The sequence below is a fragment of the Gavia stellata genome, chromosome 2 (genome assembly GCF_030936135.1).
Source record: "Gavia stellata isolate bGavSte3 chromosome 2, bGavSte3.hap2, whole genome shotgun sequence".
NCBI lineage: Eukaryota > Metazoa > Chordata > Aves > Gaviiformes > Gaviidae > Gavia > Gavia stellata.
Genome location: NC_082595.1, coordinates 50,269,550 through 50,294,436, shown reverse-complemented (window position 1 = coordinate 50,294,436; position 24,887 = coordinate 50,269,550). Strand labels below are relative to the sequence as shown.

The 24,887-nt window shown below is 37.5% G+C and overlaps 1 protein-coding gene across 3 annotated transcripts in view; it reads left to right on the top strand.

The window, feature by feature from the left end:
• The first annotated feature begins 6,130 nt into the window (after positions 1 to 6,130).
• Positions 6,131 to 24,887, top strand: part of EYA4 (EYA transcriptional coactivator and phosphatase 4) — a 50,775-nt gene continuing 32,018 nt past the window's right edge. The window contains exons 1-7 of one of the 3 annotated variants that reach the window (XM_009808138.1): positions 6,131 to 6,251; positions 12,983 to 13,060; positions 19,220 to 19,286; positions 21,203 to 21,345; positions 21,509 to 21,631; positions 22,629 to 22,708; positions 23,080 to 23,263. In XM_009808138.1, coding sequence (XP_009806440.1) covers positions 6,131 to 6,251; positions 12,983 to 13,060; positions 19,220 to 19,286; positions 21,203 to 21,345; positions 21,509 to 21,631; positions 22,629 to 22,708; positions 23,080 to 23,263 — 796 coding nt within the window. Of the gene's footprint in view, positions 6,252 to 12,982; positions 13,061 to 19,219; positions 19,287 to 21,199; positions 21,346 to 21,487; positions 21,632 to 22,628; positions 22,709 to 23,079; positions 23,264 to 24,887 lie in introns of those variants that run through there. The other 2 variants (XM_009808136.1, XM_009808137.2) reach the window with 2 other exon arrangements.

Genomic DNA, 24,887 nt, shown 5'->3' with positions numbered 1-24,887 from the left:
AATGTGGCATTAGTTTTGCTTCTTTCTCTTACTTTTTAATATGAACGTTGACACCCTTCTTATAAAACCATGATAAACAGAAATTATGTAGCTAGAATCCACCTTCTCATAAATGGTTGCAAGAAGTTTAGCACTTGTTTTCTAGATTGTTAAAAAAAAGCAATAAAATAAAACTCTGAAGAGCATTTGCTGGTTTTATCCCTATAACATGACATTTTTTACTGCTTCTTAGCACTGTATCAGATCACTTTACAAGTTAAGAAATGAGGCCTCAAGGAGAGTGGAAAGGAGGTCTTGCTAGTGTCCAGCAGTATTATTTGTTTTGAACTCTCTGGCAGGCTCCCAGAATTCTCATGATGGAGGGGGGTATGCGTTTGCGAGGTTGTGCCTAGAATAGCAAAAGATTTGCTATTTTGGCCATCTATTAAGCTTGAGAAGATACACAGCAGGGGTTGATGAGCCTGGGAAAACAAGAGAGGCAGTCATCTCAAAAGAGCAAATTTATCTCATCGGTTTTGCTGTTTCTTCATTATCTTTTACAGTGGCAAAAAAATTACAAAGCACCTGGGAAAGAAAACATTATTACCCTGTATTTTAGGGTTAGTATAATGATTGGAAATGTTACCCATTTGAGGAGTGTTCTTAGGCTGTATGTTGTGTTACACTATTTGTGGAAGTCTTTGGTGGAAAGATGTTGGAAAGTTTTTGATTTTGTATTTATACACTTATATATAAGTGTGTGTGGATATTTAGCACCAAAGAGTTATTAAAAGTTTGCACATAACTGTGTGTTAACGTACATGTAGTGTGTATTCCCTTGAAACCTGTCCGTCATCCAGAATCCCTCTCTCTCCACCTTCTTTCTTACTGCCCACTGTGGTCTTTGAGGACTGTTAAAGGGTTGGTGTAACTTCTTTTTAATAGCATTATTTACAGTTTGTGTAGGTGCAAGTAAACATGAAAAATCCCTGGCATAACTGTGAATGTAATGTGTAAAATACAGTTTTCTAAAAAAAAACTAGAAAAAAACCTCTATAAGTATGATGCATCTATTGTTATTGTTTTATACTTTGTTGCAGATTTTATGTAATTTTATTGGACTAATGACATTTGTGTATGTGCATCCATTCTGATTTTTTTGTCGGAGTGAAAGGCTTGTATGAGCTAGTTCAGACTGCATGTGGAAGAGAGGTGGGCTCAATAGTCATGTCCAGAACATGTCTGAAAGATCTGGCTAAAAAAATTTCTGTGGGAAATGGAAAAAAAAACCACCCCACTTTTCTTCAAAACTGTGTAGTCGGTCAGAGAGCTGAGCTGACAGTAGTAGAATTTATCTGAGTCTGAACAGATCTGTTACCCAATTTTCATATTGCTCTAAAAATTAATTTTAAATAAGGGGAAATTCCCAGTTTGTTTAATTTCAGAAGCTCCAAGGTAGCTGACATCTTAATTGGACAAGGCTCCAGGTTTCTGTGAGAAAGTTTGGGATATGTAAGAACAGGGGTTACAACAGAAGGGATGGAAGACAAGCAAGGGAAAACTAACTGACACCCCCCGCCCCCCCCAATGTGGATTTTTGCCACAGTGACGTTTAGTGAAGATTCTGCTAAAGAAAATTGGGTAGATAATTTCCTTTTAAAGGATTTTAAAAAGAAAAATCCGATTAAATACTTGTAAAGAATTTTGTTCTGATTAATTTATAAACTTCATGAAATTATTCAATTTTAAATAGCCTTCAGCTAATCCTTCTTTCAGTTCTCTTTTGTTTTGGATTTGCTGCAAATGCTGCACAATGAGGAATTAGTATTTGTAAAATGTTCTGTCTAGACTAGGATTTAAAGTACTTTGTTTTTGCATTAGAATATTTATTCTTCTATAAATCTTTGATAAATGATTTCATATTTTCAAACTTGTTAGTAAAACAGTTGGAAATATGGTAAAAGTAGATTAGGTAGCAAAAAGTTTACATTTTAAAACATGATCTCTTTAAAAAAGAGAATTTCCTGAATATGATCTAATTGTAGAATTCATTAAAAATCAATGGAGTTTTGAGTTGTAGAAGGACCCAGCTCTTAGTCCACTTTTATAATATTTTAATTGGAAATACAAATGGATAACAGAGTTACAACAAGTCAGAGTTTCTGGAAATAGATTTTAATTATGCCGAAGAAAAGCAGCGCACAAATGGATGTATGATTCTAATGAGAGAAAAAAAAATACAGGAATTTAAAAAACACAACCCTAGAAGCAAGGCTTGAACTTTTTACTTTTAAAATAGTACAAATGAAAGCTATATAGAAATACAATGATGCAGTTGTCAAATTGGGCAACCATAACTAGCCATACTTAAATATTCCTACGCAAACTTGGGTTATGATGTTGGGCTGTGCACTCCGGTGATCTGGGGTGCATCACAAGTTCTGTTTGGCTGCCGTAGTAAAGACAGGGGAGAAAATTTCTCTCTTTGGATGCTGCTCCTTAAGCCATTTCTGAACATAGGTTAACCCTTGAAAAGATGTCACTTCAAGCCAGGGAACAAAATGTGAAAGGCCCAGGATTCACGCACAGCCATCTTTTTGATACAAACCTGTTTCAATTTGTTGGGGTTGTCCACGTCCGGGTTGGAGTTGAAGCCTACGGGGATCTGGGAGGCTGTTCTGTGCAAATGGGATGTTTTAGAGGCTTTTCCAGTAAGCCTCTAAAATGATCCACTAAGCATGTGCAAATACCAATTTGCAAAGACTTAAAGCGTAGCCAAAGCAGAATAAAAGGCAAATCCATCTTGCCAGTTTTCAGATTTTCACTCAGGAGCTTGGAATCACGCTAACGTTCTTCAAACAAACAGTCAAGAGAAAAGTAAAACATCTTCTTACCAAGTAATCTGTTTCCTCTCAAAATTTATCTTTTGATACAGTTTAACATTTTTCTTAATTACTCTGAAAAGTAGTCTGAGACAATGCAAGAGGGGGAAAAGTAAAGCTCAAACATTTACGTGCCTGGCAAGGAAATAAAAAATGGAAAATAAAATTGTATTATGTAGTTTTTTAAGCAGCTTTAACAATAGACTTTATTCTGTCTAAATTGAAACACACTGCATTTACTAGAAAACAGTCTTTAGTAACTGCATAAACTTAGAAGTATTAATTGGTCCTTCGGAGGTCACTCTTTTTTACTTTCTTTAGTGCAGGAAAACACATACTGAACCCGGACCTGCTTCTGATTAAGTCAGTGAAAGCAGGACTCTGATAAACATTTAGTTTGACAAAATGAATTCAAGATGTTGGAATTATTTCATCCATTTTTTTAAGCATTTTTCCTGAATCCTCCATTCACTGAAACTGTAAGATTTTAGTAGGTCTGTTACATCTTCCTGAGAATTTTTTAGGCTAAAGGTAAACTAATGCATCCAGAAAGGTGAATTGAATGACATCTGTTACACAGAAGGTAACATGTGCACTTGAATAAATAAATTACATAGGGATATATTAAAATAATCCCCTTACTTGTTCACACAGGATAGAGCACCCAGGATAAGTATAATGTATACACATGGTTTTGTGAAACTTTTCACTGGTTTGGCTATCCTTTTTACCCTTAATAGACTACCAATAAGTGCAAGATGTCTTTTACTCATGCAGAGAAAATGTCTATTTATAAATGTTCTACTTTTAAAAGAATTAGTTAATTAACTTGCCATGTCTGTGGACTGGGGTGCCATTTACTATAGAAAACAAATATAAGGTGAATAAAATACTTTACTGCACAAAAGGTTTCATACTGGTATGGAACAAAAACTATTCCTTTTACAAAGTCCGATTGTTTATATACTTTACCAAGCAAATGAAAATCAGTGGTCTTAGTTTTCTGATTAGGAAAATCTGGTTCTATGAAGAAAATCTGATTCATTTGAGTGTGAAAAGTGCTTAACATGGATACTTCTTAAATACACTAGCTAGGTAAATCAATGATTTTGCTTACGAAATATTGCTGAAGCATTTGCATCTCTGGCCATGATATATGCCTGTCTAAAAATAAATTATTGTAATTTTCATGCTAAACAAGAAAAAAGCACGTGTGAACTTTCTAGTCTAGAACTGCCCATTAGGGATCTCTGGGCTGATCATACTGGAACAGGAAATCGTGACACTTAAACTGCTAAGTGAACACGTGGGGTGTATTACACTGTATATGCAATGAAACACACATTGTTTATTCTGTGTAGTATTCTCCTGCTCCCTTAAATATGTACAAGATGGAAACTCACAGACTTTTTTTAACCTTTAGCTGCTATCCTTGTACAGAAACTGCTAAACAAAAACTGACAGACTGGTAAACCACTTGAGTTCATTTTATTTCATCTAACACTGATCACATTTCCAGTAGAAAATAAATACAATGCGCCGCTGACAGATCTGTAGACATGTATTTACAATTAGATTAAGAAATCTGGGTCAAGGCAATTCAAATCTCAGTTTATATCTTTGCATTTCCTTGAATATGGATATAAAATTCTTACCTCCTGATGCATGGCCTCCTGCAATATCAGTTTTCCCCTGCTCATCCAGACTGCTGCTGGGGAGGCTGCCCTGCCAGTGGAGTATTGGCGCATCTCAGGCTTAATTCGAGCATTTACTGCAGTAAAAGAGATTCTTTGCCTGGGCTTCATGTGCCTTTGGGTAAGGCCTTGGTGCATTTTCCCAGTTGAGATGTAGTATTTCCTACATTTCCTGGAAGATACTCAAGACAGGAGAGCTCTAAATCTGTGTCTTGGGTCAAACAAATGCAATGAGAGGCAAGCTAAAGCATCCAGGAGATCAATGGAATTAGGAGCACAAAATGGGAGACAATTTCATTCTGTGGGGTTTTTTCTTTTCCTTATCTTGGAGAAAAAAAATAGATTCAGATAGGAAACCCATATTTGATGGAAAGATGGTGGGGTTTTGTTTGTTTTTGTTTTTCCCTAGAGGAGGAGATGTGGAGCAGAAAGGATAGACAATTTCAAAGTGAAACTTGCAATAAATACTTAAGATGCTGGGTGCTGCCGTAACAATTTGCCACTGCTCTTCCTGCCCAGAATATCAATACAGGAGCAGTTATTCTTACTGAACTATCATCTCAAGTGTTCATCTCTTTCCTAGCCATTTCAGCCTTCTACAATGCAGTTGGGCTTTTACGGCTCTGTAAGACAATCTTTCTGTTGGCCTTTGTAGTATTCATATGGTAAATGGTTCTCCGGTCACAGATGGGCTGGCAACTTTGCTTATACATAGCAAAAATGTTTCTTTTGGGAAAAAAATCTGTGTAATTAGTTTATAAATGAAGCAAGGAAAAAGCGAGCACACACTGCAAATTGGATTGCAATTACCGGTCTAACAAGAAATGCTCCTTGTCTGCTTTGTCTGCTTTGTCTGAGAAAGGCAGATCTGTTGTCACTGAATGAAAGCCATCCACAGTCCCCCAGTATAACTGTGACACTGAAGTCCATTTTGATCTAAATCCACCTGAAACTTTACAAGTTTCCTAGAAATGACTCAGGAAAAAAAAAAAAATCAAGTGAGCTAGTAAGAATATATGCATTTGTAAGAGTGAAGAATCTTCCAGATGTATGTGAAAGTTCTGTTCATTCACCTGAATGGTCTGTTCCTATGATGTAGTGTGGATGCAATGACTGCTGGGGGTTGGAATACAGATAATGGGAGGCAGAAGTTCCTATTCTGTCTTTTTGTGTAATGACTGAATTTTCACCTAATCTCTCTGTTTTGTTCTAAGAAATACCTATATACATGCATTTATCCATTTATCCCTCCATCTGTCCATCCATATATATGCACTCCTTCATGCACATCTTTTATAAGCTCTTTGAGCAGTTTCATAAGCCTGTGTCATTTACTTCATAATACCTAAAGGAAAAGTGAAAAATACTGGCCTTGTTGCTGTTCACTTCAAATTATTAGCTACTTTCTTCGATTTGGTAGAAAGCAAGCAAGACCTTAAAGGAACCTGTATTGATTTGTTAATTTGGCTGCATTACAAACTCTCCATGTAAAAAACATTGTTATAGAAAAAGCAGATTATTATAGGTAGTATCACAATGCAATTAAATACTGTCACCTTCTTCTTTAACAGGTCTATGGAAATGCAGGATCTAGCCAGTCCTCATAATCTTGTTGGAACTAGTGACGCACCGGGTAGTTCCAAACTGGATAAACCTAATCTCAGTAGCACATCAGTTACAACAAATGGAACAGGAGGTAAGTATAAGACACTGCTGGTACATAGAAAGTTTTGGCTAGTTTTTTAGTCATATGCATTTTTAGCATAATTTCAAGGATGAGCATAAACCCATTTATAAACTCAGCAAGAATTATGAAAAAATGGCAGTCATACCAGTGTAAATGTAATTCAAACAGCACTTCTTTAATTTGCACCAGTTGAAGTAAGAGGCAGAACTGTGCAAAGGTGAAACAAGGAAAATCTTGGAGCGGTTGATTTGAACAAAGTGTTAAAGGTTTGGTTATACCTGTTGGTATCTTGAAATTGGTTGCATTTTCTGCGTCATACTTCATTGCTGAGTGATAATTTACTCTTATACCCTGAGCTACACACATTTAAGTTAATTTAAAATCTCTGTCAAAAGAAGTGCATCAAAATTAGGCTTAGGTAATTTTTTTACATGATGAACATGCTAATTCCATTTCTTGGCAGGTAATGAAAGTTTGTCATAAAGAGATTTTTAGATTTTCCTCAAAAGTAACTGGTTATTACAACTGTATCTATTACTGTAGGGACAGCACTACCATGCAGCTACAACACGGATGTTCCAATGTTTTCAGATAATGGATTCTGCCATAGGTGAATTGGAGCAGTGGGAGGCAGGGTACCACATTCTGAGGTGGAGTCCTGTTTCCATTAGTATCCATGAGAGTGACACCATGGATATGAGTCAAGCTAGAATTTCAGCCCTCTTTTTTGGAGTTTATATGTTGCTGCTATTTTAATAGTTGGCACAAAGAAATTTTTTTTAGTTTGTTCTTTCTGGCCACAATGTAAAGTATTTTATTCACTTATGCCTATTTAAAAAAAAAAAATCTGTCAATGTCAATAAAAATGTATGTGCATGTGAGGGTAACAGAGCTGTGCAAAGAAGGGCTCAACCGTTACGGTTCAACCTATTTATATTTTTAAATAGAATCCTTATTTTGGTGTAAAGAGAAGGGAAAACTTCAAGCATACCATTAAAGAACACTAATAACTAGATGCCTCTATATTATACTTGCATAAATAAACCAGTAAAAATAATACTGATAAAAGCAATGCAGTGCAGTTAAAAGACTTGGCTCAAAGTGCGAAACCACTTACTTGCCTTGAAGACTGTTCACGTACCCTGAACAGACATTGAGACAATGAACCGTTATACCATTCCTGTTCTCAGGAGACAACATGACTGTGTTAAATACTGCAGACTGGTTGCTGAGTTGCAGTACTCCCTCTTCTGCAACAAGTATGAGAGACCCTGGTACAGTGCATGTGTGTGGTGGTGTGTCTCTGTGACTGCTGTGTAATATCTCTCTTCGTTTGCTCTGTTCTTTTGTTATGCGGTTTGAACATTTTCATTGGGTTTCCTCCCCACCCCTTTCTTTCCACTCCTTCTCAGACTGAGAGGTCTTTCCCACAGCCAGAAAACTGACAGGAAGTTGCAATAAACAGTTATCTTACCATGCTTTGAAAGTCGTTTGATGAGCAAGGACAATTTAACCCACTTAAAATTAGCTTAACTCTCTACATGCTCTGAGAGACTGGGAGAGCCCTGTGGTGATCAACATTGCTGGGAACTGTCAGTAGTTAGCATTGCTGGAAGTCAGACCAATGGATTTTCCACAGAATGCCCATTTGTTTTTCTTTTATTTTTAGGTGCAACATTGCATGATTACCTGAGCACAAATCAAGGTTGACATTATTGTTACTACTCCTACTACTACTTTGATTATTAATTAAAGCTTAAATCTAGTGTGCTACTGCATGTAACTTGCCACTTTACAAACATTTGGCCAAATTTTCCAAGGTGTTGTTTTCATTTATGAGTTTCCTCTCATGTATTATTGTTACAAGCTACAATGATTATTAATAATTATATTATATTATTGTGCATACCCCAACCCTGGAAGTGTTCAAGGCCAGGTTGGATGGGGCTTTGAGCAACCTGGTGTAGTGGAAGATGTCCCTGGCCATGGCAGGGGGGTTGGAACTAGATGATCTTTAAGGTCTCTTCCAACCCAGACCATTCTATGATTCTGTGATTCTATGATATATGTGACACTGTTGCAGTACATATGGGATTAATCATAGGTGTAAACATGCATCATCATGACTCTCTACAAGCCATTACACAGGTACTTAATCTGTGCAGGTTTGGACTAAAGTTATGAAGATCTCAAAAAGTTTCCTTTTAAAAAAAGGAATTAGAATTAGCTTGCCATTTATTAGCCACATATCCAGAGAGAATTTGCTCAAAAAAAAGTTCAGACCTGAGCACAGAAGATCGTTTGAACTGAAATAACTGATTCCATGTGAATGCTCCTGCCTAGGTACAAGAGTTTAGGTTTAAGGAAGGACTGAGCTAACGTAGTCTGTCACCTCAGTTAACTGTTCAGCACTGTTCAGCATTTTCAGATAAATGTGGAAGGTAATAATTACTGGTAGTGAGGAAATGTAATGTGAAGGTCCTTGCATTACTTGCATTAAATCTGATTTAACGTAGGCAGTAGAATGTATAGATGTGTGCTTCTAGTTGAATATATTCCTAGGGAAACCCTTAAAAGCTAAAAGAAAGAGGAAAATCATTCCTACCACAAGCTGTGTGCTTTATTGTTTTATGTAAGCTTTTAGTCAGACTTGTTTGCTCTAGTAGCTATTGCACTTGCTTGTCCTGCTTCCTGCGTAGTAGTAGCATCTCTTGCCCCTAAAACTCTGTGTTCATTTTCAGTCCTTAACATAGAGAGGTTCTTTAGGAAAAAAAAGAGGTTGGCAGAGTAGTAGTCATGTTGGTCTGCTAAGTCCTTTCATCAAGTGAAGAACTTACGTTGTAGAAGCTGTTGCCTGTTGGGAGCTATATTCTGAGTTTGTCTTAGAATAATTAAGTTTGGAACGGATCCCTGAAGGTCAGCTGGGCCAACCACTGCTCAGAGCAGGGCCAACTTTGCTGTCAGATCACGTTGCTCAAGGCAGTGTGTTAGTTGAGTGTTGAATACCTCCAAGGTAGAGGTGCCACAGCCTTTCTGAGCACCTGGGTCCCAGGGCCTGACTACTCTCATGGCGAAGAATTTTCCTCTTACATCTAATTGGATTTTTCCCGTGCTGCAGCTTGTGTCTGTTGCCTCCTGTCATTTCACAGGGCACCTTTTGAGAAGAGCGTGCCTTTGTTCTTTGTCATCGTTGCACCTTCCCATTAGATAGCTGCAGGCAGCAATTAGCTCTCCCCTCAGCCTTCTCTTCCAGAACAAGCCCAGCTGCTTCTGTCTGTCCTTGTACATCATATGCCCCAGCCCCTGACCATCGTGGTAGCTCTACTCTGTTAGCATGTGCAGTCTTCACTGATAGCAACACTTAACTGTATTTCCAGCTTGAGATTGCTTTTCATTTTATTTTTATTCTTCTCAATACATAAAAAAACCCATTAAAATTAATCCACACTTTAAAAAATAGAATGTTAAATGTATAGTCTTTAAAGTATTCATCCAAAATGCTGGCTCAAACTCAGTCTTTGCATTACGTCCAGAGCAGTTGCCATAGTAGTATCAGAACCACGTTTTATCTTGCATGTGGGAAACATAGGGATGATTCTTTGTCTTTAATTGGTGTCAGCTTTTATTTTGACTTCAGCATTAAATGTTTCTGGGTTTTTGATCTGATGTTAGAATTCTTTTTTTTTTAGTTAGCTTTGTGCTTTTTCCCCTCTTGGTTTAATGGCATGCAACATAAAGAAAGGTAATAGTCCGAATGTCTAGCTACACTGAGGAAAGACCTTGATGAATTCCTTACTGTGATAAAATCTGAATGTAACATGGTAGAACTGTTTAAAGTCAAGCACATATAAAAGTACTTTCTACATGTATTTTTCAACAAAACACAGTGCCAATATGATGTTTTTCCTCAAATTAAGTACATGAGAGAGTTTCGTTTGGTTTAGATCCTTTTCTGCTTGACAGGGAGAGAAAAAGATGGTGACTATTGGTGCTGCTGAAGTGCACTGCAGCTGGCATTAACCAGAACTAGACACAACTCTAAAGTAAACATTTCAATTAATTACTGAAGTTTTTGTTAAATAAGGCAGTTAGGCACATACTGGAGTGTCTTTCTGGATGCAATACTGAACATAGGTTTGTAGCTCGATACGGGCTTCTTGAATAGAAATAGATAAAGGTACTAGAAAGTAGGGGTTTTCGCGTAGGTAAACATCCATACTCTGCAGAGAAAAGAGACATGCATCTTATAAAGTAAAATATGACCAAAGATCTTCAGAGGGGAGAATCAGGTCTTTCCAACTTAGTATGATTTTTCATTCTCCTACTGAAGTACATGCAGACATCTGTATATAGTAATCAGAAAACAAATTAATTTAGTTACTTTTCATGCTTCAGGCAACAATACATGTTCCACATGACTGAGAGGCCTGAGGTTCAGTGGAGGCAATTGTTTTGTGACAAATGACCCTTAAGCTTTTTCTTGATGTATATTTTATTGATCTGATGAAAATAAAATCACATCTTTCTCATCTAAATAGAGAAATGGGAATGGTTGATTGCTCTTATGAATGACTTTGTTCATCTTGTGTAATTTTTGTCACAGCCTTTTTTTTTTAAATCAGAAGATAATAGCCTGCAAAATGGCAAGGAGTGCACAGCAGCTTGAAAAAATGTGGCTAAAATTCTTCCATGATGATTTCATATTGAATTAATATCCTGCTGCTTGCAGGGAGAATATATGGGTGGGGCAATTTTATTAAAAGGAAATTATAATGAAAAGAAGTCGACATTTAAAAGACACACATTCAAATATTTTTCCGTCTCGCACAGGAAATGGAAAGATACAACTGTATAACTTGTGTAAGAAAGTGGTACTTGGTTTCCTTAACACTGGGGCACCGGCTGCACTGCAGGGTGCTCTCCCTGTCACAGAGACATATACATCCCAATTTCTCAAATGTTCCCAACTTGACAGGTGTCCCTTTGAATTCAGTGTAGGCCAGTTGTGCAATTGTAGACATCTGCAGCATCCTGTAGTACTTAACGGAAGTAAAATCCCTTAGGCAGTGTGACTGGAAATCAGGTGTGATATCATAGGAGAGGTAACTCACGCAGGGCCCGTCACAGGTGGGTGTATTGATAGCTGTGCAGTTCCCGGCGAGCTCCTCGTTGTGCTCGCAGACACAGGGAGGAATAGCAGCATGGTTCTGTAGGTGTTGTTTTCCCATGAGAAAACCAAATCCTTTATGATGTAGCTCATCCACTACCTTTCCGTCTACAGACTGTAAGAGGGATGGTGAACTCAAGGGCAGCTCAGGCTGTGTGTTTGGACTGAATCGTCCTCTGGAAGTACCTCTCTTTCTCAGCTGGACATAAAGGGAGATTAGTATGCACTTAATTTGTATGCTTAAGTTAGGTGACTTGAATCTGAGCCATAGTTTGTAAGTACATTGCCAGCTTAGAACATGAAACTCCCCTCCTCCCCTTTCTATTGCCAGTCAAATCAAACATCGATGCAGTGATGTTGACAGACAAGAACTTTGGTCAGCTTAGCTGATGTCCCTCAGAGGCGTCAGGTAACTAGCTGGCAGAAAATGCCTTTGCTTTGCATATGTTGGACCTTCTGGGGGGGTCTCTGCCAGCCCGGCTGTTACAGCAAAGGCTTCTCCACAAATCCTGGACTGTGTCCTTGGAATTTCCATACCTGGCATTCGACCATGGTAGTGGCCCATGCAGGTTCTCATTCCCACTTTGCCCTGCGCCCCCAGGCAGCGAGTGGTCCTGTGGTATCTAGAAGCAAGTTGCTGATATATATGTGATAAATGCTCACACACACCCCCTAACTGACCTTCACAAAGTAATTGTGATAATACGGTGATGGTTTCCACATTTGCCCATCAAACATCTAATAAAAGCTGCAGAGTATTCTGTACTGCTGTTTCTTACCACATCAATTAGAAGGGTGATTCCCAAACTCCATTACACAAGTCCATGCCAGATGGTCTGTTTAGGTAACATACTAAACTATAACATCTAGATTGCCTCTGTGGTGCTTTCAGTTATAGCTTGGATGGTAGGAGCGCATGATGATCCATAAGAAATAATTTGAGTTTAGAGTGGACCCAAATGTTTGGTAACCTGAGTTAGAAGCTGACTTGTTGTGGCTGTCGTTTGTGTCCTACTCTAGTTCTTTGCTTTTTTTTCTTTTAAACGTCTCTCTTCATTTATGGAAAATTGCTTGCTGGTGACCTAGCTCAAAAAGCCCCCCACAGGCTCTGTAAAAGGGGAAGGGGAAAGGCAGAATGCTGGCACTGTGAAAGTAATTTGCTTCTATATGAGCATGAAACCATATTATTATTATTGTTTCACTTGTCAGGCAGAACTGTTTTTGTTACGTGCTACATCCCTTGACAGCTAATGTTTCCTTCCTCTCTGCTACTCCTAGGGAATTGTTAGAATCAATGAGATTTAGGTTGAAATCTCCCCAGAAGATATTCCAGTTGCTAAACCCAATAGATAGACGAATGCACGGAAAAAAACCTATGTAGATGCATGGCCATTCCAGACGGAGCAAGTGTAGATTGTCTCAATACGGTGGTAGAGCGAAGGTCGAAGCTGTTGCACCGCATGCTTGTTCTAGCTGGACTACCGCTAATGGGACTGACATGAAGACTCCGATATAAGTTTAGAAGTAAAATCTCATGTCTACTTATTCTTCTATGTAGTGTCTCTTCTTGCAGTCAAAACAGAGCCCATGAACAGCAGCGAAACAACAACAACGACTGGAGATGGATCACTTGACACTTTTACTGGGTCAGGTAAAGCCATAATAAGATCACATATCATTAGATGTACATTAATATAGCATATAATATCCTTCACTAATGAACATTTCACTGCATGGACGCAATCTTCAAAAAACTACAATGAAGTAACATTTTAACACTAAATATTAACAATAATAATGATAGCTTTTTCATTTTGCAAATGAAAATCTACAGTTTTCATGACCTATGATCTTAAGGTTTAATGACGCCTAAGATGATTATTGTATGCAAAAATCTTATAGTAATAATGTTATTATTGTACTGTAGATTTTTCTCAATGTTAGTCTTGTATGATCTTAGGAAGACAAAGATGGGTTGTATTTGTAACAGCCATTCTAATTTGTAAAATTTAAAATCTCAAGGGTTATATTTCAGTGCTAATATTTTTATTCCAGTGAGCAGTGTGTTAGTTTAAACACTGACCAGATTGCCATAAGCTACTTTCTTTCCATGAAAATATAGTCTATATTTTACTTTAAATAATCTTAAGTTTCAGTTAAAGTTCTTCTTAAAAAATTCAAACAAACAGGAATTTTAAAGTAGATTCCTATAAATTATTAAAAGGTGATGAACTGTGGAAAAGTACAGATAATCTGCCTTCTAATCATTAAGCTGAATCCTGCTAGTAATAATATGAGCAATGAGAGGGGGGAGAATAAATTTTGCATCTGAAAATAGCAGTTCAGTGATGGCCTGACTGAAATGTCACTGAAGCCAGGTATCGCCACTCCACACTGATACTACTATTACTTTGCTAGACTTAGGCCCTATTTGCTAAATGCAAGCCCTATTTAAAATATTTTGGAAATCACAATGTTTCTGTGTAGTGAAAATGTTTTAAAAATAGAGTTTATGTTTCTGGAATTGTTTCTTAAGCATCAGTAAATGCAGATGTACTCCGAAGTTGATTATTCAGAAAAGTTTTTATAACAAATTTAGTGCCTGAAAAAAAGGTTTTTTTGTGAGATGTAAAGCAAACATATACTATTTCTGATTAGAAAAAATGAAAACATTGTCCTCATTATAATTATACTGAAAGGAACCCCATCAACAGGTCTTACAAGTTGCATAAAAAAATTAATAGTCTTGGCTAAAAATTAGCTTTCTTTTTTCACTCTGTTGTTACTGTGTCTTAAAATTGTATTAGTAATGATTACAGATTGTAAAATGTCCAACCATATATATAATTTTGTCATTGTTGGTGAAATTTTATCAGGTTCTGTCATGTATTTAAGACATCTGAGTTGGATTCCATGTGTAAAACACAGCTAAGGCAACATTTTCGTGAAGGGGTGCCAAAAATTGCAGCCTCCAGTTCAGGTTTAGATAGCTAAGTAACGACTTGATTTCCCCAGGTGCCACTCACCTGTTAGCTTCCACTGACTTCAAAAGAAGTGTTGAGATCTCTACACTTCAGAGATTTGGAAACAATCGGTGCCTCCAAAAAAAGGCAGGAATTCGAGCCTTACACAGTATTTTTTGTCTGTTAGCCACCTGCATACTCAAAAGAAATACGAACCTGATTCTCAGGTTCTTTAGGCTGATTCTTTAGGCTACAAACTCACGTATTAAAAGAGTATGGTCATTCACAGTGGGAAATCAATAGTCTGCCTGTCTGGGTGATGTGCAGTCTTCATCATCAGAGTGAGACGCAGAGCTGCCTTGATAACACACGGAGCCTTTCATACAGAGTAAATCCATTACTTTCACGCTTGCCTTTTACTGGTACTTGCAAATTTGACAATTTGGTTGGCTCAGTTTTGTGGAAGAAATGCTAAAGAACAATAAAAACTCACAAAAAAAGTATTTCTCTGACTTTTTAACGTAACTGGTTATTTGGGAAGTCTAATGGATTGCCAAAGGCAATAAATACTGACTAGCAGAAAGACGTCATTTCAGACAAAGCAGCTGCAATTGAAAATAATGCATAACAAAGCCCAACACTGAACAATTTGTTTTTCCCTAATAACCAGTTACATAGGTGTGTTATTCCCAACTGTGACAAGGTGATAATGCTAGTACTTTCGTGCAGCTTTCAGAGCACCTGTGAGGTCGTTTTTTGAGGATGCCTAGACATATAGGCCACTAACAGAGATATCACCTACTCTGTCTTATACAAGCATAGGTCAGAAGGACTCAAGCATCCTTTGTTGAGTAGGGAAGGATTTAGGTATGTTATTAAATATTTTATGAAATGAGACATGGGTGAAAAGAGAAGTCCTTGTGCTGAGACCCATTTGAGAGTCTGCCATGCAGAAATCCTCTCCTTCAAATATTCTACCCATTAAAATTGATTTCCGTGCTCCAAGGGCAATCAAAACCCGTAACGTGTCCTGGAGCCTAGCAGAAGGCTGAACGAGCCCTGTGGGGTGTAAAGTAGCCAGCTCTGTCCCTAATGACCGGCTGTTACAGAAAGTGATGGTCAAACAGAATGTGCGAGGTATAGGGCAGGAGTGAGAGATTAGGCTTCACAAGTAACTGTTATGAACCCAAAGTTTTGATTGAAAAGTTGAAAAATAAATCACATGGATCTCTTGAATTTAGAGTGACCGTTGCCACAGTGGCTTTGCCCAGGCCATTGGGCAAGCTCCTGCTCAGCGCTGCAGCTCATGTGTGGCAGCTCACACTCAGGGCTCCGGTTCCTCCGTCCTGCAGAGATGACTGACCCTGGGAGAAACTGTGCCTCTGAGCAAGGGTTAGCCAGGTGGAGAGTCACGTTGCACACCCCTTTTCCTCTTCCTTTTTCTTCAAAGAATGACAGTTGGTAATTAATATCGGTATACTCGATTTGAAGCTCTGTGGTCCTGCAGCAGACTCCCATTGGGGTGGGTATTCACAGGATGTGGAGAGCTGAACAGCCTTGAACTGAGCATTTTCAGACTGTCAATTTGCTGCAGCTGCTGTCCTGTGAGTGCATGCATTCTTTTGTTTATATTGCTTACAATACTGGATTAATTTGAGAACTGTTTATCATTTTAATGGAGCAAAGAGAGAGACATTTGAAGTTCTCATCATCCTTTTTACTTAGTATTTATTACACACTAAAAGGATATAGAAAACAATTTCCTAAGGCTATAAAGGTGAAGTTAGGAAACGCCACTGCTGTATAACCTACGTTTGATCCCCTTGTGTGTAGACATTGTGATTTGTTATTTAAATAAGTTCCTTTTAACCTAACCTCTTTGCACAGAATTTTCCAGATGCGTAATGAAGAAATACACAATTCCAGCCTGTGTTAATATGTTAAACCTAACACATGCTATCAGAACGGTTTATGGTCGTTTAAATTTCTTTACTGAGAGAGTGGTCAAACATTGGAACAGGCTGTGCAGAGAGGTGGTGGAGTCACCATCACTGGAGGTGTTAAAAAAAACCTGTAGAGGTGGCACTTTGGGACATGGTTTAGTGGGCATGGTGGTGTTGGTTGATGGTGGGACTTGGTGATCTTACAGGTCTTTTCCAACCTTAATGATTCTGTGATTCTGTGAAATTCTCCACAGCCACCTTGGCCAGTTGAGCTAACAGGGTAACTGGTAAGAGCTGGCTGTCAGCTTCTTGTCCCTTCTGTGAATTAATGTTAGTGGGGACTGGAATATGCCCTCAGTGCTGTAGTGAGACTTGAGAAATCAAGGGTCTTACACCTGCCCTGAAGAGCATTCATCTCGTAAATTCAAGTAGTGAAGTCTTAGAAATATTTGAGTTTTTCAGAGAAGGAACAGTTTTGATTTTGTTTTTAATATAAGCAGCATAAACCAGCGTTTAGCCCCATTCATATAAATGGCTATATAAAGTGGCACAGTTATAAAAACCACAACAACCTGCCTCCACCATCTCCTCCACTGCCAACAGTCCTCAGAAGTAGGGTTAGGAGGCTATCCAGCAGTGAAAGTTGTTTGATAACCCTTAGAATTACCAATCTGATCTGTGAGATACAGGCATAGTCCACAGGCTCTACTCAGTCATAATGTTGTCTTATGGTAGGTCTTACACCCTGTGTTTCTCAAACATCTCACAGTCTAAAATGTAGTGCACAAATCAGTGGGACAAGCTACCAGAGAAAGAGTGAAAGGAACAGACTTTTTCGTTTAAAAGGTACACAATTTACTTTGGGGGCACTTGCCTCTTTTTTTCTCTCCCCTGCAACTGGTAGTATCGTCAGGGAAATTAGGGGAAAAAAAAGGGAAATTTAAAACCAGACACATTCCAAAAGTATTTTATTTTCTTGTCTGAATTTATAAAATAAGGTATATACAGAAATAATAAAAAAGCAAGCAGGGCAGTTTTTGCTGAAAAATATTAGGTTTTGATAGCTCAAGTGATTTAAATGAACAGTCATTCATTTTTTGTAGTTTACATCAGGTGTGGTGAAATGGTAAATGTGCTTTAACTAAACTGATTAATCAAGTGAGCTGTCATCCAGCAAATGATCAGACAAAAAGTGGAGTAGTACAGGCAAAAAAGATCCGATAAGCCGATAACGGATCACAAAAGTTCCTTGCCCTGAGAATCATCAAGGTCACTCTGTTAGCTATTGCTTGTCTTTAGAAAGGTCATAGGGATACAGTGGGGAAGACTAATTACTCTTCAAGCCTTAAATAACTGAGAACATCCTTTAGAGTTCTGTGGACTGATTATGTTGATATATACAGCTATAGGTTCATCTAACTCTGGGAATAGCTGTTTGCACACCTAGTGGATCACTCTACAGATTGAGCATAAACCATGGAAAGGCATTCTCAAAAAAAAAAAAAAGAATATCCCCACAAAATTAAATTCAGCAGACTTCTATCACAGGCAAACCCTCAATATCTTTTCAATCAGCAACTCTTCTATGAAATTTGGTAGCACATGTTCCAGCAATTATTATTCAATTCTTCTTTATTTTCAAGCCATACTCAACTGCACATTTATAAAAGAAGCTAATTGTTTTTCTTCTACTGTATTTTCCTTTTAAGTCCTACATGTTCTAAATGCATTTAAACTAGCTTTAAAAATATGAAGTTCTGCATATGTTCAAAGCAATAGATCTCAAAGATGTTAATTAGTCCTGGATGTAGAAATACATCATGCTTCATAAAATAGTTAGGAACCTAAACCTATTTGTCACTTATATAATTCTGAAAGTTCGTTTCTACTACCATTACGAACAACTCAGGAAGAGGGTACACTTTGAAGTACAACTATGATTGATTAGACTAAAGAAATTCCAGTGCTTCATTGTGTACTACTTTAATCTTTTGAAAAGTGAATGAACAGCAGATGGCCTAATAAAGACACTCTGTATGTTTGCCCAGTATGGATTTGCTCTGAAGGGATTGGTTCAACACTTTAGAGTACATATATTTGGAATACATCTGTCTTAGTCAAGACAGATGGCTAAAGGAAAGAGAAACTTCCAAACACTTGGAATTAATCCAGTGTGAGCACCGCTTCTGAATGAAATTTTAATGGGATATGACTATTGTTCCGTTAGCTTTCTTGGAAGAATGCAGCTGTGAATAGTATAGACATACACAATTTCAATGACTACTGCACAGGACTGTTTATGCTTACTTTTGAAATAAAAATATTGTTGTTAGTGGATATATTCTAATTGGCCTGTTGAAAAGGAATGGTATTTGTTTTCTAGTAGACAGTCCAGTATATTCCATCACCTAAGCTGACTAAAGTTAACCACACTCATATAAAACATGTTTTTCCTATCCAGTATTAAAATTAAACTTGTTAATGTGAGACTTTAAAAGTACATGTCTGTTATTTCAATCCCGTGCAATACCATGTGTTAAATCACAAGATTCTTTTTAACTACCAATTTTAATACAACTTGCAAATTTCAAGGATCTATGGTGTGTGGATCACAGATGATGTATGAAATACATGCCTCTGTAATATACTTTGAAACACGTCAGTCAAGCTGAAAATGCACAATGCACCCATGCCAACTAAGGAGTTCTGTACAACGATGAATGATTTAGGAGTTTTTTAGTTTTTATATTAAGATGTGGTGGTTCAGGTGACATCTACTTTGTTAAAAAGCTGTCCATTTCAATAAGCTTCTCTGCTAATGTTGCTGCATTAGTATTCAGACTGTTTGGCTGTATCGGTCTCATGATGTTTCTAACTGCTGTACTCTTGTTTTCTGTTTTGCAGTAATAACAAGTAGTGGCTACAGCCCAAGATCAGCGCACCAGTACTCTCCACAGATATATCCCTCCAAGTTAGTGTCTGCACCTCTTCTAGTCTTTTGTAGGGAATTGGCCTTGGCTGTAGGCAGTTCTGTGGTTTGCTGCAAACAAGCGTTCATCAGCAGAAGAAACAGAAAGAAAGGAAAATACTTAAGCCTCATTACTGACTCCAATATAGCTCTCCCTCCAACTTTTTTTCCCTCACGTGGCTGCAGAGTAAGATCCTGCTCTGTGCAGTATTGCTGCACAAGAAATACCCTTGAATATCTGCACACAACAGAAATTGGACTACTACATTCTCAGACATCAGCATCTTAACAGTGATGGCAATGTATACAGACCTGTTTTGAAGAACACAGTTTATATTTAGAAATCACAATTGCATGTGCGAGATGCGTACTGAAAGGGTAACCCTGTCACAGACCCTCCCAGTGCCAGCATTGCCAAACGCTTCCTAACATTCCACAGTCATGAACCACCCTTTCCTCCTCCTTCTCCAATATCATAAGATTTAAAAATCAAATAAATTGGATTAGCTTTTAATCTCATATTTTTATTTTTAAGCCAATGGGAGTTGTTAGGCATAGAAAAATTCTTTCCTTTTTTTTGAGGAAAACAGACTCTTGGACAATAACATGAATCCAGGAGTGGGAACTTTAGAAAAAAGCACCGAAGATGTTATATGAAACTGCTGCAGTTGGCAATCTATTAGTTTGCTTGTCCTGCAACCAGTGTTATGCACAAGGGAGCTTGATTCCAGTATGCCATCTATTTGTTTCTGTATATTTGATACAGCTACCTGTGTGACTTTGATACAGAGAAAACATTGAAACTGTAGCTGATTAGGCTTTTTCAATTTTCTTTAACAAAATTGCATTCATATCATGGTAGCCAATATTTATTGATACAGAAAATAGGTGCTTGAAATAAGAACAGCCCTCATTCCACTTAAAACAGGTTTTGGCAAACTATATCAGATACTTTTGGCCAAATACATTACAGGATTTAATAGAATTTTTAATCTACAGTTATAATGTATTGGCATCTAAATTAATGAATAATCCTTTTCTGATAGTAACTGCTGCCAACTGTACTGAACTAATTAGAAAGAAAAAATTAAAAAAAATTGGAATCTGAAATTTAGTCATGGCTTTTAATGGCCAGGTTTCAGTTAGCGTAATACTGCCGAGTGTGTTTATTCAACTCTTGGTCCATAAAGTCTTACTTGACTTACAAAACAATCCAAGACAAATGTTTCTCTGTATGCTTTTGCAACTCTGGCGGGCAAAAATTTTAAACTTGGTTTTATTCAATCTCTCTATAAAACCCCAGTATTCATAAATAAAAGACCATTTTTATTTCCATTCTATTTCCCTAGCCCGTATTTTCCAAACGTTTAAAGCCCATCTGGTTACTAAAGTATTGCTGTCAATATTTTTCATGCTGCTCTCAATGGGCACAATCCATCTCCCGTTGAAGCCAGAGGCTAGATGTCTGTTGAAGCAGAACCGTACACAGAGGACATAATGTAGTAGCTGTAATGTTCACCTCTGTATTTCCTTCATTCTTCTAGTCCAAGTTTCCCTCCATTGGATTAAAAAAGCAGGGGGGGTGTTCTGATTTAAGCATGCTGATCTTGTCTGAAAGGGGTCAAATCCATATAAAGCCGTATAGCAGTGGCACAGTCCACCTAGAGCTGGGCACAGTAGCTTCAGAATTAAATTGTAGTGATGGGACAGCACAAAATATTCACCGTGCCCTGGGGAATGTGAGCCAGGGTGGTTTTCAGCTTATTTCAGTGGGGAATGGAATAAATCCCAGAAGAGGAACAGTTGGCAGGGTAATGAACTGCCTTTGGACATCTTTAAACCTTTTTCTTTACTTTATTGCTTGAATCAACATACAAAGTATTTGTTGCCACAGTAATGCTATTTTTCCTGATATTTAGGCCCTATCCACACATTCTTTCTACACCAGCAGCTCAAACAATGTCTGCCTATGCCGGACAAACCCAGTATTCCGGAATGCAGCAACCAGCGGTCTATACAGCCTACTCACAGACAGGACAGCCGTACAGCTTACCCACTTACGGTATTTGACCTCTTATTACTTCACGTTACATAGAAGTAAGAGCAATGCCGACGTGAATGTGTTTTGCTTTCTTTTTTATTTTATTTTTCCAACTGTAAGAAAGTATTTTAAAGAATCAGTTGAAAATTAATTTCTTATACAGATTTGGGTGTAATGTTGCCAGGCATCAAGACGGAAAGTGGGCTCTCGCAGACCCAATCACCACTGCAGAGCGGGTGCCTCAGTTACAGCCCAGGGTTTTCCACCCCACAGCCAGGCCAAACACCCTACTCTTACCAGATGCCAGGTGAGTAGCCACCACCACCAGGGTCCATCCCATCCCGCTGCTGCCAACGGCCCCCTCTTCCCTCATATTTATGACATATTTTCCATTCATTTTCGTGAACTCCAGCAAGTATGCTTATCATTGGCAGCTACTTTTACCTCTAAAATTTAAAGCTAAGTATATTTTTCCAGTACTAATATGCATACATGTATTCATTTTGGTCATCTGTTAATTTAGATGCAATGTATGCAGTGCAGTCCCTATTTGCACCTTCATTTTTTGGGGGGGGTGAAATCACATGGCAGGACTGGAAGCATTTGTTGTATTTATTAGTGTACATAAGTCACTTTTCCTTGTATCCATGTTTCTGAATATGAAATCATTTGATACTTGTTTCTTTTTGGATTAACGTAATTCGTTAGAATTTCTCCTTGATCCATATTTATTCTTTCATTTATCATTCAATTATTAATTCACTTATTACCCTTTGATCATTCATAACCTGTTTTATTTAGGTAATTTTTAAGCTTCTTATACAACAGTTAATCTTTTAAAGATTACAAATGACAATATGAATCATCTGAATTGGATTGAAGACAAGGACATGCCTCATTACAGATCGATTAAAAACACCTGGATCATTAAAATATTCTTTGGAAAGTTTTTTACTTCATAAGTGAACATATGCTAAAGTGTTAGAACTTAGAAATGAAGGCAAAAGAGAAAAACAATATTTGATGAGAAGTGAGACACTGCAATAAATTGAAAAAAGCTTTCTCGATCAGTGTAATGACTTACTGCCAATACCTTCTTTGCATGGTATGAAAAGCAATGTTTGCCCGTATGCGTGGAAGTAGCATTTCATTTCTTTTGAAGTTTCATTACAATATTTTATTGTTTAAACAGAAAATAAAAGTTGTCTGTTCTTCTGATTCATCTATATCTTAACATGGAATATTGTATTTAGAATTGTATTTTGATTCACAAGCAAGTTCTTAATTGTATTTTTTAATTTTAGGTTCTAGTTTTACACCATCGCCCACTATTTATGCAAACAATTCTGTTTCAAATTCTACAAACTTCAGTAGTTCACAACAGGTATGATAATTGTTTGTCAATTGCAAAAGGATTTATATAACTCCAATGATAGCATGTTATTTCAATTTAGATCGGTTACGTTGAATTAGAGTCACTGTGGTTCAATGTTGTTTTCTGTGGAAAGCGATGAAAGTCCCAGTGGAAGCCTAGTTGCCTCTTCTGGCACTTAAATACTTCAGCAACCTCCCTGTAGTATTTTAGTAAATATCCTTAAATTAAAAAATGTTAAATATCCTTAAATTTAAAAAAAATCTAAACTAAACCTCCCAAACTCTTGCAAAAGTTATATGATTGCACACCTAGAAATACTTAATGGAAAAATCACTCGTTACTCTACTTAATTAAGTACTCTGCTGCATTTGCTGTTTTAGGATTATCCATCATACACAGCTTTTGGCCAAAATCAATATGCACAGTATTACTCAGCATCAACATATGGTGCATATATGACCTCAAACAACACAGCTGATGGCACTTCATCATCATCATCAACCTACCAGTTACAGGACTCTCTCCCTGGCCTGACTAGTCAACCAGGTACAGATCTACATTCAGGTGAAAACAATTTTTGTATTTTATTCTGTGCTTGTATAAAGACAAGATTTCCATATCCACCTTGTTTGAATATTGACATTTTAAGTTCATGCCTTTCAGAAAACTTTATTATGCAAACCAGCTACAATCAGCTTTTTTTTTTTTTTAGTTAGGAAACATGTCTAGTTTGTTTGTTAGTTAAATAAAGCTCTTTGCAGACTGAGATGGTCGTCTGTGGAAGGAGAAGGCCTGGAAAAAGTTACAACAGTCTGGTGGGGATCTGTTAGTACCGAAAACAACCGTACAGTAACAAACCTTTAGTAAATTTTGAAATAAAAATTCAATGAGCTTTCCTGTTACTGACAGTGGAACATTCCTGTATCCACCTACATGTTCTGAAGTATTGCTCTAAAGAATTTAAAAGAAGATATTGTTGTTCATTTAATTATGCCCCAATCATGCTAGCAAGAGTACCCAGGCTTTGTTCAAATTTATACAAGCTGTGCTTGCTATTTCACTAATTTAGGTAACTAAGAACAGAGTGATCAGTTATTAGCACAAGTCTCTTTAAAAAAATAGTATTGAAGTAGTTGAAGTTGCAAAAAGAATGTTCTCAGGAGACAGCAGGAGACTCAGTTTTCCGGCCCAACTCTGCCCCCTTCTGCACATCCACTCCAAAACAGTATTTTGTTGCACAGTTCTATTCTTAGGGTACGGCTGCTGGACAATGGCAGCTCTTCATTTTTTCTCATTATCGTTACAACCCAGTTCACAGTCATTTACCTGCTTCCTTCTATGTGTTCCACAAACACAATTGTTAATATGGATTTCTTTCTATTTTTTTTTCCTGCTAGATTTCTTGAACATCTCACCAATTTCTTTTCCCCTATTTAATATAAATGGGACTAAAGTATAGAAAAGTTAAAACTATGTATTTGAAATTATGCATAGTATAGTGCAGAGCTATGATGGTCTTGGTAGGCTAGTTTAGGAATTCACAGCCACTGTCAGACAAGTGTGGTATCCTTCGTGGGTGAACACAGCCTGCTTTTTCATGCTCACTTTCCTGTGTTGTTTCTATTATATAGGCAATTTTTAAAGATCTAGCTCAGTATTATGTCATAAATTCATAACGTAAGTAGCCTACTAAGGCTGTGCGTGGCATCTGTGGGAGAGATTATCAATTGCCAGCTGCCTGGCTCAGCGTTGCTAGACCGATCTCTTCCAGGGACACTGGCTTCACTCATGCAGCGTGGGTAGTGTCTGCCTTACCCACAGACTGTGAGATTGTATAAAAAGACTAGCAAACTGGGTTTTGGATCAGGCTCTGAATAGGGCGGGAATGGGCTTTAATCACAAAATCAACTCATTGCATAAGTCTTCCTGATTCTCATCCTAACAACTGCAACATCTCACTGAAAAGTTTAGTAGAAAAACTAATGTATTACAGTAATGAATTTCTACAAAGGAAGGGTAATACTGTATAGAAAAGTATAAGCAAGGCCTCATACTTCATAGAAGCTGCTTAAATTTACTAAAAACGTTGGAATTTTAATTGCATGAGTTGAAATTTTTTCTTGCCAGCTGTTTTCCTCAGGCTGATTTTTGAAGAGTGTGTGTGTGTGTGCACGGTATATTATAGTAT